The sequence below is a fragment of the Balaenoptera ricei genome, chromosome 9 (assembly GCF_028023285.1).
Source record: "Balaenoptera ricei isolate mBalRic1 chromosome 9, mBalRic1.hap2, whole genome shotgun sequence".
NCBI classification, from domain to species: Eukaryota; Metazoa; Chordata; class Mammalia; order Artiodactyla; family Balaenopteridae; genus Balaenoptera; species Balaenoptera ricei.
The window spans coordinates 114,137,446-114,154,301 of record NC_082647.1 but is presented as its reverse complement, the minus strand read 5'-3'; the positions used below and the strand labels follow the sequence as shown (position 1 = coordinate 114,154,301).

General features: G+C 44.4%; 1 protein-coding gene across 1 annotated transcript in view; it reads left to right on the top strand.

The window, feature by feature from the left end:
• The window catches only part of ABCA13 (ATP binding cassette subfamily A member 13), a 326,117-nt gene that overhangs the window by 78,960 nt on the left and 230,301 nt on the right, over positions 1 to 16,856 (top strand). Inside the window, 2 exon segments of the mRNA XM_059932550.1 lie at positions 1,115 to 1,221; positions 1,357 to 1,442. Of these exon segments, the coding sequence (XP_059788533.1) occupies positions 1,115 to 1,221; positions 1,357 to 1,442 (193 nt within the window).

The following is a 16,856-nucleotide window of genomic DNA, read 5'->3' as shown; positions in this document are numbered from 1 at the left end:
CTGGGCTTCAGAGGGGCCTGGAGCCAAAGCCAGTGTCGTTCCGATTATCTCCCTGCGTTAAGCTTGCAAGGGCTGTGGGTAGTTCAGAAATTTCGCAGAGAATGGCTCTGTAGCACGGCTTTATTTTAAATTCAAATTAAAAAATGGGCCATGACTTTATTATTATTATATTATGTATTATTACACAAAGATATTATTGATGATATATAAAATGTACTGTAGGATTATATACTGTGCTGTATTCTGCGATACAACAGTTAGTACGACAGTCTTGCTTTTGAGGAGGTCCCCCTGCAGTGGGGAAAGAGAAGACAAACATCTGAAGAAACAATTCAGAACTAATGTGATGAGAGATTCGCCCAGTGTGGCACAGGGCACAGGAGGTGAGCTTCCAGACCCCCTGGAAAGGAGGGTTTAGAAAAGCCTTCAGAGGGAGGGGACGTGCAGGCCTCCATGGGGGCGGGGGGAGGGGGCTTGGCCCCGACAGAGGTGTGGCAGTGAGTGTGCCCCGTGCGTGCTGAGAACGACGGAAGTTTTGGAAGAACAAGCAGACATTTCCCTGGCTCTTGCTTGGTCCCCCGTACATGTCATAGGCAGCGCTGTGAGCTGGTGCCTTTTTCACGCATTCGCTGGGGCTTGGCTGACGACTTTGCATGAGGGTGTCCTGGTTGTACGTGTAAAGCTAGACTTCGTGGCGCTGGAGCCAGGCTGAATTATTCTACGTAACTTTGTGAAAACCGGTTCTGCTCGTTGGACTCCCGGTCCAACGTTCCACGTGGCTGGGAGAGCCTAGAAGCCTTGCCAGCTTACGGTGTGTGAAGCACATCACCTGTCAGGGTGGACGGGCCTGTGTTGCGTGTCTTCTACTACTTGGTCTTACTCTCTCCATTACTTCCCATTAGGTGGAACCACGTGAAGTTGCCATTTTTTCGTGGGAAAAAAAGTGTATAAAATTGGTCATCTCCTCTGGTTGGACCTGTAACTCTGAGGGAAGCAGCAAGCAGCACGGTGTCGTGAAGAGAAACACGTGTGCACGTGGGCAAGGCCGGGGGTGCCCCCGCACCTGTGACCTGTCCCTTGTCACCGTCCCTCTCAGTGGGCCTTTTCCTCCCAGTTAACACGGAGGCCGGAGGGAGACCCACGGTTTCTGGGAGCCACGAGCGTAGTTCGGACCTTCTCCTCCGCGAGCGCTGTTTCTGGAACGGCGTTGCCCCCAGGGCTGTGGGGAGTGAAGGTCACCTCAGGAAGCAGGAGCAGCCGGCGGAGACCAGCGTTCTCAGCGCCGGGGGTGGCAGGCAGCTTTGCCCGCTGAGCGCCTGCAGCAGCGTCCGCAGACGCCCCTGTCCCCGCCCATAGCCGGGGCTCGCTGCTGGCATCCGGGGGGGAGTTCGGGGAGGCCGCCGGCTGCCCCACGGGCACGGGGCGGGCCCTCAGCGGGGAAGGTCGGCGTGCTGAGGCTGCGGGACCCCGGAACACAAGGGCTTGTCGGGCTGGATGGGGCCCCGCGGAGCAGGCGGACAGAGCAGGGGCGGCCGGGCCGGGGTGGGGGCTGGGCTGGCGCGCCCCGGCTTCGCTCTCCCCGGGGCCGTGCTGCGCCGGGGCTGGGGGCCGGCGGGCGGCCTAGGGCAGAGGGGCCTCGGCCTCACTCGGGTGTGTGTCTGGAGGAGCGGCGGCCGCTGGTCCCGAGCCCACCGGGTGGCCCGAGCGCAGGGCTCAGGCGGGGGGGGGGGAGACGGGGGGCGGGAGCCAGGCATCCCCTGAGGACCGGCTGCGAGCCGGCTGCGGCCGGGCGAGGGGTCTCAGCCTGGGCGAAGCCGGGCAGGCGGCTGAAGGGGAGGCCAGACCTCCCGGGGGCCGCTCCCGCGGGTGAGGCCCCGGCCCCCTCGGCGGCCAGACAGGGGCCCTCTCTGTCTGGCACATTCAGGAAATGAAAAGTACGCAGCTTACTAAAAAGAATGATCTAGGTATAGACTGGCCTCCAGGACTTACTGTTAACTGTATTTCGGGGAGGTGGGGAGGAACGTGGGGTGTCCCAGTGACGAGAAGCGGGTCACACACGTGGGCACCTGTGCTCCGAAGTGTACAGACAGTTTAAGGACGATGTCCAGGGAGCTGGTGGCAGCGCTTCCTCTGCGTTTGGAACGTGGTTCCTGGGGCGCAGAGTAGAAAGGGAGGCAAGCTTTTCACGAAGCTCTTTGAACACTCGGAACTGGTTAGAAGGAGCAAGAGATGCACGTCTGACAGCGTCCCGGGAAGTCTTTCCATCTTGCTGTCTCGTGTGGCGGTGGATTGGTGTGTCAGCGGGGACGAGGCAGAGCGTCGTCCTGAAGGTGCTGCCAGGCCGCTCCACCGAGATGCCCGGTCCAGCCGGCCCTCTGTTCTGGGGAAGGTCAGGCCAAGGTCCCTTTGTTTCTGGGGCCCCAGAGCGACCTTCCTCTCTTCACCCAACCCTGCCGAGATGTGGAGGGAGGACCTCTTTAGAGAGAAATGGGTTGTGGGGAAGGGGCTCTTCCCTCCCGGGGTCTGCCCTTCCTGATGCTGGCCAGGTCAGAAAAAATCCTTTCTTTTATTTAAATCTTCAAATTCCTTTGTCTCATTCCCCTAGCAATAAGCAAATGGTCTGAATGCTGAGGAGGGTGATGTAAATAAGAAAATGATGAATGCAACAGAAAAAATAAACCCATAGCGAAGATCTTATGCTATGACCCAGTCACCTTCTTCTTTCTTTTTTTTTTTTTTAGACAAAAATGAGCTGTAAGTAAAAGAGGCTTAGGGCATTTTCTAAAATCAGCAGTTATTAGGTGGTATGTAGGTGAAAACAGAGCCTAAGTAGTTTCTCCCAATGATATAAAAGTGAAGACAAGACTTGAGGTTGTGTCATCTCTGAGATTCGTGCCCAGTTCCGGGCAGGGATCTGAGCTCCGTGCCACGTTGTCTCCCTATGATCTTCTGAAGGTTTTGCTCACGTTCTTGATTCTGTAAATTTTTGTATTTCACCAGTTTGGGGAAGTTTTAAGCTGTTATTTATTCTAATAGCCTTTCAGCCCTACTCTGTTTCTCCTGTCTTTCTGGGACTCAAAAGATATGAACGTGGACTCCTAGTATTGTCCTGCAGGTCCCTGAAGCTCTGGTAACTTTGTCATCTGTTTTTCCTCTTGCTCAGATTGGGTGAAGTGTATTGACTTGTCCTCAAGTTCACTGGTTCTGTCCTCTGTCATTTCTACTTGAGACCATCCAGCAAGTTTAAAACACTTTCTGTTATGGCATTTTTCAGTTTTGTACTACCCTGTGCTTAGCTGTCTTTTTAATAACTTGTATTTCTTTGTTGAACTTTTCTGCTACTTAATTTGTTTCAAGACAGTTTTTAATCGCTTGTTGAAGCATTTCTATGATGACGGCTTTAAAGTACTTGCCAGATCATTCCAACATCAGATTTATCTCAATATTGACATTGGTTGATTCTTGTGAGTTCTCTGGTTCTTTGTATGGTGGGTGATGTTCAGTTGTATTGTGGGCAATTTGGCTGTTATGTTCAGAGACTGTAAGAAAACCTTTCATTTTTGCGGACAGTCTCCTGTTCAGGTTTAACACACAAGTCTCAGTGTCCTTTGTGGGCTGTGGTTCCAAGGACAGTTTAATCATCACAGGCTTTGTGCTGTTATTTTGATCTGCTTAGTTCCTCTAGTGCCGCTGAAGCTTCCACGGGTTCCCGGTGCTGCTGCCTGAGGGGCAGAGGGGTTTCTCCAGGAAGTTTGTGCCTCTTAATCCCCTTTACCTGTTTCACTGGAGACCACCAGTTTGTTCTCTGAATCTATGAGTCTGTTTCAGTTCTGTTCTGGTGGTTCATTTGTTTAGTTTTTTAGATTCCACATATAAGTGATATCATATGGTATTTGTCTTTCTCTGTCTGACTTATTTCACTTAGTATAACAATCTCTAGGTCCATCCATGTTGCTGCAAATGGCAAGATTTCATTCTTTTTTATGGCTGAGTAATATTCCACTGTATATATGTACCACATCTTCTTTATCCATTCATCTGTCGATGGATACTTAGGTTGCTTCCATGTCCTGGCTATTGTAAATAGTGCTCCAATGAACATTGGGGTGCATGTGTCTTTTCAAAGCAGTGTTTAAGTAACTTGGCTAAGATCACCAAGCGAATAACCCAGAATGGGGGGGCCTTGTTCACCACTTCATTTTTAAGTGCTCTCAGTGTGATCTTTCAGAGGCTCAGTGCAGTGCGTATATTCATGTTGCCTACTGTTCAGTTCTTACAAAATTCTGCCTTATTTCTAGTCATATTTACTTTGTATCTTTTAATGATGTGTTACTGTGTGTAGAAATATTAGTCACTGTAAATTCTGAATTTATTTCAGAATAAAATGATCGTTATTCCATTTATCCTTTTTGCAATGAACTAGATTTTTTTACTGTTAACATTTCTAGCTTTTATGTTTTTGCTTGATTTTTGAGATCTTTTGTATTTGATTCAGTATAGAAATACAGTTGGCTTTGATAGTTTTGTCTCTGCAATATAACATAATCTTAATTAAGAAAAGTGTTTTATTTTCTTTATAGCTATAATTTTAGCACCTACACCTATACCTGGCTGAAAGACCTTTGGTAAATATTTATTGAGTAACTTGACGAGATGGGTCTGAAAATTTTAGCCTTTGAATTACGGTATTTTAACCTACTTGAAGTTATTTTCATAACTCTGACAAGTTTAGAGCTATTTTGTCATCCTCCTCTATAGTTTTGAAATTTATACCTGTCCTTGTGGTTATCGTTTTTCCTCTCTTTTGCCAGAAGAATTTGTTCTGTGGAGTCTCTTTTCCTCCTTTGTTTTCTGTCTTCTGTTTTTTAATGTCATGTCTGTCCTCTTCCCAGTTATCAATGCCCAGACTCACTGCTTTCTTACATGAGAACCTTTTTTTTTTTAAATTAATTAATTAATTAATTAAGTTTTGGCTGTGTTGGATCTTCGTTTCTGTGCAAGGGCTTTCTCTAGTTGCGGCAAGTGAGGGCCACTCTTCATCGTGGTGCCCGGGCCTTTCACTGTCGCGGCCTCTCTTGTTTCGGGGCACAGGCTCCAGACGCACAGGCTCAATAGTTGTGGCTCACGGGCCTAGTTGCTCCGTGGCATGTGGGATCTTCCCAGACCAGGGCTCGAACCCGTGTCCCCTGCACTGGCAGGCAGATTCTCAACCACTGCGCCACCAGGGAAGCCCCTTACATGAGAACCTTTGCTGTCACTCCATCCTCTCTTCCCGCACCATGGCTGTCTTGTGTTGATAGAGTCTGAAACCAGTCAGACACATTAACAATCATCAGCATCAGAGTGAGCAGCCGGTGTTTACAATTTTACTGTAACTTTTCTATTATAATTTTTTTCTTTCAAGAATTATTATTGGCATTTGGATTAAATTCAGAACCTTGCTCACCATTATTTAAAATTAATTCTCTATTTGAGTGGATTCATGGCTCATCATCATTTCAGTGTTCTCATATTGATTTAACTGTTTACTCAGGTGTCTTCAGGTAACTTTTTCAGGAGCATTCGTAGGTAGCGTCATTTCTTTGTCCTTGGATATCTGAGGTCCTCACCTTTGCACCATAGCTCAGCTGGACATAAGAATTCCTGGCTTACGTTATTTCTCCTTGAAAACTCAGTAGGTTCTGCTGCATTGTCTACTGACTTTAATTTTGAAGAGAAACTCTCTGAAACGACATTATTGTTTTTCCTTCTTCACAGGCTTCTTGTGTTCTCCCTGAGGCTGATATATTTATTCTTTTAGTTAGAATTCCAGTTGTTTCAAGGTATGCTAGCACTAGTCTCTTGTTAATATTTTTTGCTGTGTAAGAAATGTTTATAGCACCGTTATTCACAATAGCCAAGATATGGAAGCAACCTAAGTGTCCATCAACAGATGAATAGATAAAGAAGATGTGGTGTGTGTATATATATATATATATATAGATAGATAGATAGTACAGTGGAATATTACTCAGCCATTAAAAAAGAACAAAATTTTGCCATTTGCAACAAGGTGGATAGACTTGGAGGGCATTATGCTAAGTGAAATAATTCAGACAGAGAAAGACAAATACTGTATGATATCACTTAAATGTGGAATCTAAAAAAATGAAACTAGTGAATATAACAAAAAAGCAGACTCACAGATATAGAGAGCAAATTAGTGGTTACCAGTGGGGAGGGGAAGTGGGCAGGATGGGGTAGGGGATTAAGAGGTACAAACTCTTACGTATAAAATAAGGTACAAAGATATATTGTACAACATGGGGAATACAGCCAATATTTTACAATATCTATAAATAGAGTATAAACTTTAAAAACTGTGAATCACTATATTGTATACCTGTAACATATATATATTGTGCAGCAACTGTACTTCAACTTAAAAAAAAAAAAGAAAGAAAAGGGAAATGGTCTTCAGATTTGCACACTCAGCAGTGGTGGGTTTTCTCCCTCCTGTGATAACTGACCCTGTTCTTGGCCCCTTCTGTGCTCTGGGTTCTGAATCTTGGCTTAGATCTCTTGCATCTGTCCTGGACTGTCTCTGATTTGTCCTTCTTCTTCTTTGTCTCACGGCCCTCCTCTGAGGGCTGGGGCGGGGTCTCCACTGCCCCGTCCGTCCCCCTTGTTTTGATTCCCAGCCTGTGTTCAGTCTCTGGGTCTCACTGCCTCACGTGGGCTGTTTCCTCCTCGTCGCCACCTCCTCTGCGCTCCTGGATGTTTCTTGAAAATACGAAGTAGATACTTTCTACATTTTCTCCTGTCTTTCATTAGGTTTATTTTGACCAGAAGGGCCTTTTCATGTGCCTCTGGTGTTTCCCTGCTTGCTCATCCTTAGCAACAGAGGATCTCACTTTCGTGGGTGGGTGAGTAACACAGACATCGAGTGAGTCGCAGCTCAGGCTCATGTGAAGGCGGAAGGGCGGCGTTTGGACGGGCTGTGGCTTTTCCTTTGCCGGTCAGACCCCTGGCAGCCGAGTGGGGGAGGGGCAGCAGCCGAGGCAGCCGTGCCCACGAGGGGCTCCGTCCTGTCCTGGGCTCGTCTTGGGAATTATAGCAGCAGGAGCCTCTCTTCTCTTTCCAGACGCTGAGCTGGTGTGACCTGTGCCACTGTGACCCCAGGGGGGTGTGGCTGGATTCCAGACCCTCCTTAATCTTATCTCTTTGCATATAGACTGTTTCCAGTATAAAAACATAGTAACGCTGCCATAGACATCTTCAGGGGTATAGCTTTGTATTTCACTTAAATTATTTCCTCAGGATGGCGTCCTTTTATTATTTTTTATTTTATTTTTAAAAATTTATTTATTTATTTATAACATCTTTATTGGAGTATAATTGCTTTACAATGGTGTGTTAGTTTCTGCTTTATAACAAAGTGAATCAGTTATACATATACATATGTTCCCATATCTCTTCCCTCTTGCATCTGCCTCCCTCCCACCCTCCCTATCCCACCCCTCTAGGTGGTCACAAAGCACAGAGCTGATCTCCCTGTGCTATGCGGCTGCTTCCCACTAGCTATCTATTTTACGTTTGGTGGTGTATATATGCCCATGCCACTCTCTTACTTTGTCGCATCTTACCCTTCCCCCTCCCCATATCCTCAAGTCCATTCTCTAGTAGGTCTGTGTCTTTATTCCCATCTTGCCACTAGGTTCTTCATGACCTTTTTTTTTTTCCCTTAGATTCCATATATATGTGTTAGCATACTGTATTTGTTTTTCTCTTTGTGACTTACTTCACTCTATATGACAGACTCTAGGTCCATCCACCTCACTACAAATAACTCCATTTCATTTCTTTTTATGGCTGAGTAATATTCCATTGTATATATGTGCCACATCTTCTTTATCCATTCATCCGATGATGGACACTTAGGCTGCTTCCATGTCCTGGCTATTGTAAATAGAGCTGCAATGAACATTTTAGTACATGACTCTTTTTGAATTATGTTTTCCTCAGGGTATATGCCCAGTAGTGGGATTGCTGGGTCGTATGGTAGTTCTATTCTTAGTTTTTTAAGGAATCTCCATACTGTTCTCCATAGTGGCTGTATCAATTTACATTCCCACCAACAGTGCAAGAGTGTTCCCTTTTCTCCACACCCCCTCCAGCATTTATTGTTTCTAGATTTTTTGATGATGGCCATTCTGAGTGGTGTGAGATGATATCTCATTGTAGTTTTGATTTACATTTCTCTAATGATTAATGATGTTGAGCATTCTTTCATGTGTTTGTTGGCAATCTGTATATCTTCTTTGGAGAAATGTCTATTTAGGTCTTCTGCCCATTTTTGGATTCAGTTGTTTGCTGTTTTGTTATTGAGCTGCATGAGCTGCTTGTAAATCTTGGAGATTAATCCTTTGTCAGTTGCTTCATTTGCAAATATTTTTTCCATTCTGAGGGTTGTCTTTTGGTCTTGTTTATGGTTTCCTTTGCTGTGTAAAAGCTTTTAAGTTTCATTAGGTCCCATTTGTTTATTTTTGTTTTTATTTCCATTTCTCTAGGAGCTGGGTCAAAAAGGATCTTGCTGTGATTTATGTCATAGAGTGTTCTGCCTATGTTTTCCTCTAAGTGTTTGATAGTGTCTGACCTTACATTTAGGTCTTTAATCCATTTTGAGTTTATTTTTGTGTATGGTGTTAAGGAGTGTTCTAATTTCATACTTTTACATGTACCTGTCCAATTTTCCCAGCACCACTTATTGAAGAGGCTGTCATTTCTCCACTGTATATGCTTGCCTCCTTTATCAAAGATAAGATGACCATATGTGCGTGGGTTTATCTCTGGGCTTTCTATCCTGTTCCATTGATCTATGTTTCTGTTTTTGTGCCAGTGCCATACTGTCTTGATTACTGTAGCTTTGTAGTATAGTCTGAAGTCAGGGAGCCTGATTCCTGCAGCTCCATTTTTCTTTCTCAAGATTGCTTTGGCTATTTGGGGTCTTTTGTGTGTCCATGACATTTGTGAAATTTTTTCTTCTAGTTCTGTGAAAAATGCCAGTGGTAGTTTTATAGGGATTGCATTGAATCTGTAGATTGTTTTGGGTAGTAGAGTCATTTTCACCATGTTGATTCTTCCAATCCAAGAACATGGTATATCTCTCCATCTATTTGTATCATCTTTAATTTCTTTCATCAGTGTCTTATAATTTTCTGCATACAGGTCTTTTGTCTCCTTCGGTAGGTTTTTTCCTAGATATTTTATTCTTTTTGTTGCAATGGTAAATGGGAGTGTTTTCTTAATTTCACTTTCAGATTTTTCATCATTAGTGTATAGGAATGCATGAGATTTCTGTGCATTAATTTTGTATCCTTCTACTTTACCGAATTCATTGATTAGCTCTAGTAGTTTTCTGGTGACATCTTTAGGATTCTCTATGTATAGTATCATGTCATCTGCAAACAGTGACAGCTTTACTTCTTCTTTTCCAATTTGGATTCCTTTTATTTCTTTTTCTTCTCTGATTGCTGTGGCTAAAACCTCCAAAACTATGTTGAATAATAGTGGTGAGAGCGGGCAACCTTGTCTTGTTCCTGATCTTAGTGGAAATGGTTTCAGTTTTTCACCATTGAGGACGATGTTTGCTGTGGATTTGTCATATATGGCCTTTATTATGTTGAGGAAATTTCCCTCTATGCCTACTTTCTGCAGGACTTTTATCATAAATGGGTGTTGAATTTTGTTGAAAGCTTTCTCTGCATCTATTGAGATGATCATATGGTTGTTCTCCTTCAATTTGTTAATATGGTGTATCACGTTGATTGATTTGTGTATATTGAAGAATCCTTGCATTCCTGGGATAAACCCCACTTGATCATGGTGTATGATCCTTTTAATGTGCTGTTGGATTCTGTTTGCTAGTATTTTGTTGAGGATTTTTGCATCTATGTTCATCAGTGATATTGACCTGTAGTGTTCTTTCTTTGTGACATCTTTTTCTGGTTTTGGTATCAGGGTGATGGTGGCCTCATAGAATGAGTTTGGGAGTGTTCCTCCCTCTGCAATATTTTGGAAGAGTTTGAGAAGGATAGGTGTTAGCTCTTCTCTAAATGTTTGATAGAATTCGCCTGTGAAGCCATCTGGTCCTGGGCTTTGGTTTGTTGGAAGATTTTTTAATTTTTTGTATTATTTTTTTCCCAACAGGTTTAATCAAATGCTTCTTTTTCAGTGAAGCCTTTCTTCTTTTTTGTTTTTTAATTTTTATTTATTTATTTATTTATTTATTTATTTATTTATTTATTTATGGCTGTGTTGGGTCTTCGTTTCTGTGCGAGGGCTTTCTTCAGTTGTGGCAAGCGGGGGCCCACTCTTCATCGTGGTGTGCGGGCCTCTCACTCTCGCGGCCTCTCTTGTTGTGGAGCACAGGCTCCAGACGCGCAGGCTCAGTATTTCTGGCTCATGGGCCCAGCTGCTCGACGGCATGTGGGATCTTCCCAGACCAGGGCTTGAACACGTGTCCCCTGCATTGGCAGGCAGATTTTCAACCACTGCGCCACCAGGGAAGCCCTGTTGGAAGATTTTAAATCACAGTTTCAATTTCAGTGCTTGTGATTGGTCTGCGTATATTTTCTATTTCTTCCTGGTTCAGTCTCGGAAGGCTGGGTATTTCTAAGAATTTGTCCATTTCTTCCAGGTTGTCCATTTTATTGGCATATAGTTGCTTGTAGTAGTGTCTCATGATCCTTTGTATTTCTGCAGTGTCAGTTGTTCCTTCCTCTTTTTCATTTCTAATTCTACTGATTTGAGTCTTCTCCCTTTTTTTTCTTGATGAGTCTGGCTAATGGTTTATCAACTTTGTTTATCATCTCAAAGTACCAGGTTTTTGTTTTATTGATCTTTGCTATTGTTTCCTTCAGTTATTTAAATGATACATTAAACAAGATGGACTTAAATGAAATGTCCTATAAATATCAATTATTTCTGTTCTGATCTTTACCATTTCTTTCCTTCTGCTAACTTTGGGGTTTTTTTTGTTCTTCTTTCTCTAATTGCTTTAGGTGTAAGGTTAGGTTGTTTCTTTGAGATGTTTCTTGTTTTTTGAGGTAGGATTGTATTGCTATAAACTTCCCTCTTAGAGCTGCTTTTGCTGAATCCCATAGGTTTTGGGTTGTCATGTTTTCATTGTCATTTGTTTCTAGGTATTTTTTGATTCCTCTTTGATTTCTTCAGTCACCTCTTGGTTATTCAGTAGTGTATTGTGTAGCCTCCATGTGCTTGTATTTTTTACAGATTTTTTTCCTGTAATTGATATCTAGTCTCATAACATTGTGGTTGGAAAAGATACTTGATACGATTTCAGTTTTCTTAAATTTATCAAGGCTTGATTTGTGACCCAAGATATGATCTATCCTGGAGAATGTTCCTTGAGCACTTGAGAGGAAAGTGTAATTTGTTGTTTTTGGATGGATTGTCCTATAAATATCAATTAAGTCCATCATGTTTAATGTATCATTTAAAGCTTGTGTTTCCTCATTTATTTTCATTTTGGATAATCTGTCCATTGGTGAAAGTGGGTGTTAAAGTCCCCTACTATGATTGTGTTACTGTTGATTTCCCCTTTTATAGCTGTTAGCATATGCCTTATGTATTGATGTGCTCCTATGTTGGGTGCATAAATATTTACAATTGTTATATCTTCTTCTTGGATTGATCCCTTGATCATAATGTAGTGTCCTCTTTGTCTTTTGTAATAGTCTTTGTTTTAAAGTCTATTTTGTCTGAGATGAGAATTGCTACTCCAGCTTTCTTTTGATTTCCATTTGCATGGAATATCTTTTTCCATCCTCTCACTTTCAGTCCGTATGTGTCCCTAGGTCTGAAGTGGGTCTCTTGTAGACAGCATATATACGGGTCTTGTTTTTGTATCCCTTCAGCCAGTCTATGTCTTTTGGTTAGAGCATTTAATCCATTTACATTTAAAGTAGTTATTGATATGTATGTTCCTATTACCATTTTTTAATTGTTTTGGGTTTGTTATTGTAGGTCTTTTCCTTCTCTTGTGTTTCTTGCCTAGAGAAGTTCCTTTAGCATTTGTTGTAAAGCTGGTTTGGTGGTGCTGAATTCTCTTAGCTTTTGCTTGTCTGTAAAGGTTTTAATTTATCTGTCGAATCTGAATGAGATCCTTGCTGGGTAGAGTAATCTTGGTTGTAGGTTTTTCCCTTTCATCACTTTAAATATGTCTTGCCACTCCCTTCTGGCTTGCAGAGTTTCTGCTGAAAGATCAGCTGTTAACCTTATGGGCATTCCCTTGTATGTTATTTGTTGCTTTTTCCTTGCTGCTTTTAACATTTTTTCTTTGTATTTGATTTTTGGTAGTTTAATTAATATGTGTCTTGGCATGTTTCTCCTTGGATTTATCCTGTATGGGAGTCTCTGCACTTCCTGGACTTGATTATTTCCTTTCCCATATTATGAGAGTTTTCAAGTATAATCTCTTCAAATATTTTCTCAGTCCCTTTTTCTTCTCTTCTTCTTCTGGGACCCCTATAATTCGAATATTGGTGCATTTAATGTTGTCCCAGAGGTCTCTGAGACTGTCCTGAATTATTTTCATTCTTTTTTCTTTATTCTGCTCTGTGGTAGTTATTACCACTATTTTATGTTTCAGGTCACTTCACCGTTCTTCTGCCTCAATTATTCTGCTATTGTTTCCTTCTAGAGAATTTTAAATTTTATTTATTGTTTTGTTCCTCCTTGTTTGTTTGCTCTTTAGTTCTTCTAGGTCCTTGTTAAACGTTTCTTGTTATTTTCTCCATTCTGTTTCCAAGATTTTGGATCATGTTTACTATCATTACTTTGAATTCTTTTTCAGGTAGATTGCCTATTTCCTCTTTATTTGTTTGGTCTGGTGGGTTTTTGTCTTGCTCCTTCATCTGCTGTGTGTTTCTCTGGTCTTTTCATTTTGCTTAACTTACTGTGTTTGGGGTTTCCTTTTTGCAGGCTGCAGGTTTGTGGTTCCTTTTGTTTTTGGTGTCTGCCCCAGTGGCTGAGGTTGGTTCATTGGGTTGTGTAGGCTTCCTGGTGGAGGGTACTGGTGTCTGTGTTCTGGTGGATGAGGCTGGATCTTGTCTTTCTGGTGGGAGAACCACGTCTGGTGGTGTGTTTTGGGGTGTCTGTGACGTTATGATTTTAGGCATCCTCTCTGCTAATGGGTGGGGCTGTGTTTCTGTCTTGCTAGTTGTTTGGCATAGAGTGTCCAGCACTGTAGCTTGCTGGTCGTTGAGTGGAGTAGCGTCTTAGCATTGAGATGGAAATCTCTGGGAAAACTTTTGTCATTTGATATTATGTGGAGCCGGGAGGTCTCTGGTGGACCAATGGCCTGAACTCTGCTCTCCCACCTCAGAGCCTTAGGCCTGACACCCAGCCAGAGCACCAAGATCCTGTCAGTCACATGGCTCAGAAGAAAAGAGAGAAAAAAAAAGAAGAAATAAAGAAAGAAAGAAGAGAGCAACTAAACCAAAAAACAAATCCACCAATGATAACAAGCGCTAAAAACTATACTAAAAAAAATAAAAAATAAAAAATAAAAAACCAGACAGACAGAACCCTAGGACAAATAGTAAAAGCAAAGCTATACAGACAAAATCACACAAAGAAGCATACACATACACACTCACAAAACGAGAAAAAGGAAAAAAAAAATCCATATATTAAAAAAAAAAGGAAGAGAGTAACCAAATCAATAAACAACTCTACCAATGATAATAAACTCTAAATACTAAACTAAGATAAATGTAAGACCAGAAACCAGTCAGTCGCAGACAGAAAATCCCAAGTCTACAGTTCCTCCCAAAGTCCACCGCCTCAATTTTGGGATGATTCATTGTCTATTCAGGTATTCCACAGATGCAGGGTACATCAAGTTGATTGTGGGGATTTAACCCACTCCTCCTGGGGCTGCTGGGGGAAACTTCCCTCTTCTTTGTTTGCACAGCTCCTGGGGTTCAGCTTTGCATTTGGTCCCGCCTCTGTGTGTAGGTCGCCTGAGGGCGTCTGTTCTTCACTCAGAGAGGACGGGTTAAAGGAGAAACTGCTTTGGGGGCTCTGGCTCACTCAGGCCGGGGCGAAGGAGGGGTACGGATGCGGGGTGAGCCTGCGGCGGCAGAGGCCTGTGTGACGTTGCACCAGCCTGAGGTGTGCCGTGTGTTCTCCTGGGGAAGTTGTCCCTGGATCACGGGACCCTGGCAATGGCGGGCTGCACAGGCTCCCAGGAGGGGTGGTGTGGAGAGTGACCTGTGCTCGCACACAGGCTTCTTGGTGGCGGCAGCAGCAGCCTTAGTGTCTCATGCCCATCTCTGGGGTCTGCGCTGATAGCCATGGCTCATGCCCATCTCTGGAGCTCGTTTAGGCAGTGTTCTGAATCTCCTCTACTCGCCCACCCTGAAACAATGGTCTCTTGCCTCTTAGGCAGGTCCAAGCTTTTTCCCGGACTCCCTCCCAGCTAGCCGTGGCATACTAGCCCCCTTCAGGCTGTAGTCATGCCACCAACCCCAGTCCTCTCCCTGGGATCCGACCTCCAAAGCCCGAGCCTCAGCTTCCGGCCCCCACCTGCCCCAGCGGGTGAGCAGACAAGCCTCTTGGGCTGGTGAGTGCAGGTCGGCACTGATCCTTTGTGCGGGAATGTCTCCACTTTGCCCTCTGCACCCCTGTTTCTGCACTCTCCTCCGTGGCTCTGAAGCTTCCCCCTGCTACCCCTTGTCTCCGCCCACGAAGGGGCTTCCTAGTGAGTGGGATCTTTTCCTCCTTCACAGCTCTGTCCCAGTGGTGGAGGTCCTGTCCCTATTCTTTTGTCTCTGTTTTTCCTTTTTTCTTTTGCCCTACCCAGGTACGTGGGGAGTTTCTTGCCTTTTGGGAAGTCTGAGGTCTTCTGCCAGCGTTCAGTAGGTGTTCTGTAGGAGTTGTTCCACATGTAGATGTAATTTTGATATATTTGTGGGGAGGAAGGTGATCTCCACATCTTATTCCTCCATCATCTTGAAGGTCTAGCTCTATTCATTTATTTTGAGTTCTCTCTTTCATGTTGGAAAGTTTCCTTAACTGTCTGTTGAGGTTAAGAATGAGGCACTGAAACCTGGTAGGATGTTTTTCATGTGCAGGGAGCTTATCGGGACTCTGTTTCCATCAGTGGTTCTCAGCTGAGGGGGAGTTTGTCCCCAGGGGCATTTGGCAAGGTCTGGAGACATTTCTTGTTGTCACAGCTGGTGAGATGCTCCCAGCCAAGAATGTTCCTAAACATCCTGTGATGTACAGGAAAGTCTCCCCTAACAGATAGCTCTGGCCCCAAATGTCGGGAAGCCCTCCCTCATTTAGAAGAGACGAAGGCAATAGGATGGAGGCAATTGTTGGACATCATCTTTAGGGCTAGAAACAGGGGATCTCAAACCCCCTAGCTGGCCACGGCTAACGCCAGCGTGTCTCAGGTCCTCAACTGTAAATGTCAAATGGGGACAATGCGCAGCTTCTCGTGGCCAGAGCTCGGCTAAAATCCTTGCAGAGTCTTTTACCCCATGCATGTGTGAGCCTCCGATTCTTGCTGCCCTTGCCAGTTGACAGAGCAGGGGGCGCCCCGTGGCCTTCCCACACCTCCTGCTCCACAGACCTGTGTGTTTCTTCTCGGCCCGTCTTTAACTACCTCTTACGTGTGATGGGGACACAGGAGAGAGAAGCCGGCCTGGTCTAGTCCTCTCACGATAGGCCTTTGTGTCCCTGTCCCGTTTTCCATCCTTTCCTGTGGAGGTGCCCCCCCCCCCCAGCACCCTCGTCGGGTCGGGGAGGGCATTGAGGAGTCCAGAGTCAGAGGACATGTGGTGGAGACTTGTGTTACATTCACTCCACCGAGCGAGAGCTCTTACCAAACAGCCCCTGCTGCCTTCTTCTCGGGGAAGCACCTCTGCAAGGGGTGCTAAAGCCCACGGAGTTTTTGTGTGGAGCTGCTTTTCTAATTCCTAACATTACACATGTACACACACATGCACACGCACACACACATACACACACACGGATATAATCATTCAATTATATGAACGATTCAGCTATGCAAAGCCTTTTTTAAGCAGCTTTGGTTCTGTCCCTGGAACACAATTAAAGCCACACTCTGCGGAGGCCAGGTCACTCCTTATTCCATGAAGCCTCTGGAATTAACACAGTGAAGTCATCAGCAAACTTACTGGGTGAGCCTGTAGAGCACACATTCAAACGACAAATGATCAGCAATATAGAAATGCCCCCGGTTTGCCCCATCCTGTAAAAGTGAACACTTTCCAATTCTCTATCAAAAAAAATCCCAAACACTCAGAGCCCCTCAGAGCGTGGAATGCACTTTTTGGTCTCCTATTTTCTAGTTGTTGAGATTAGTTTCATCGGGAGGAATTAAATTAGGTTAACTGGCTGGCGCCTAGCTCTCCTCTTCAGCAGCTGTAACCATGACAACAGGATGCCCTCAGTAAGCACTTACAAACACGAGGTACTGGGCTTAATCCTTAGGACAATCCCGTAGGGGATTCTGCTTTCTTCACACTGCAGATGAGGAAACAAACTTTGACGGATAAGATAACTTTCCAGGGTAAATATGGAATCACAGGAGAGCTGCTATGGGGGCAAAGCTGAGTCTTGTCCCCTTTGTTGCCACCGCTGCCCGGCTCCCCAGGCAGGTACTGAGGGCGACAGGGCCGCCCTCTCTGCTTGGAGCTGGGTTACTCTAGCCGTGTCTCTCACACATCCTTCACTCTGTTCTTCATTCTTTCCGGCTCCCGCTGTTGACTTAGCTGTGGGCTGCAACCTCACCCTCTATGATTTAACCGTTTTCTTTCCAT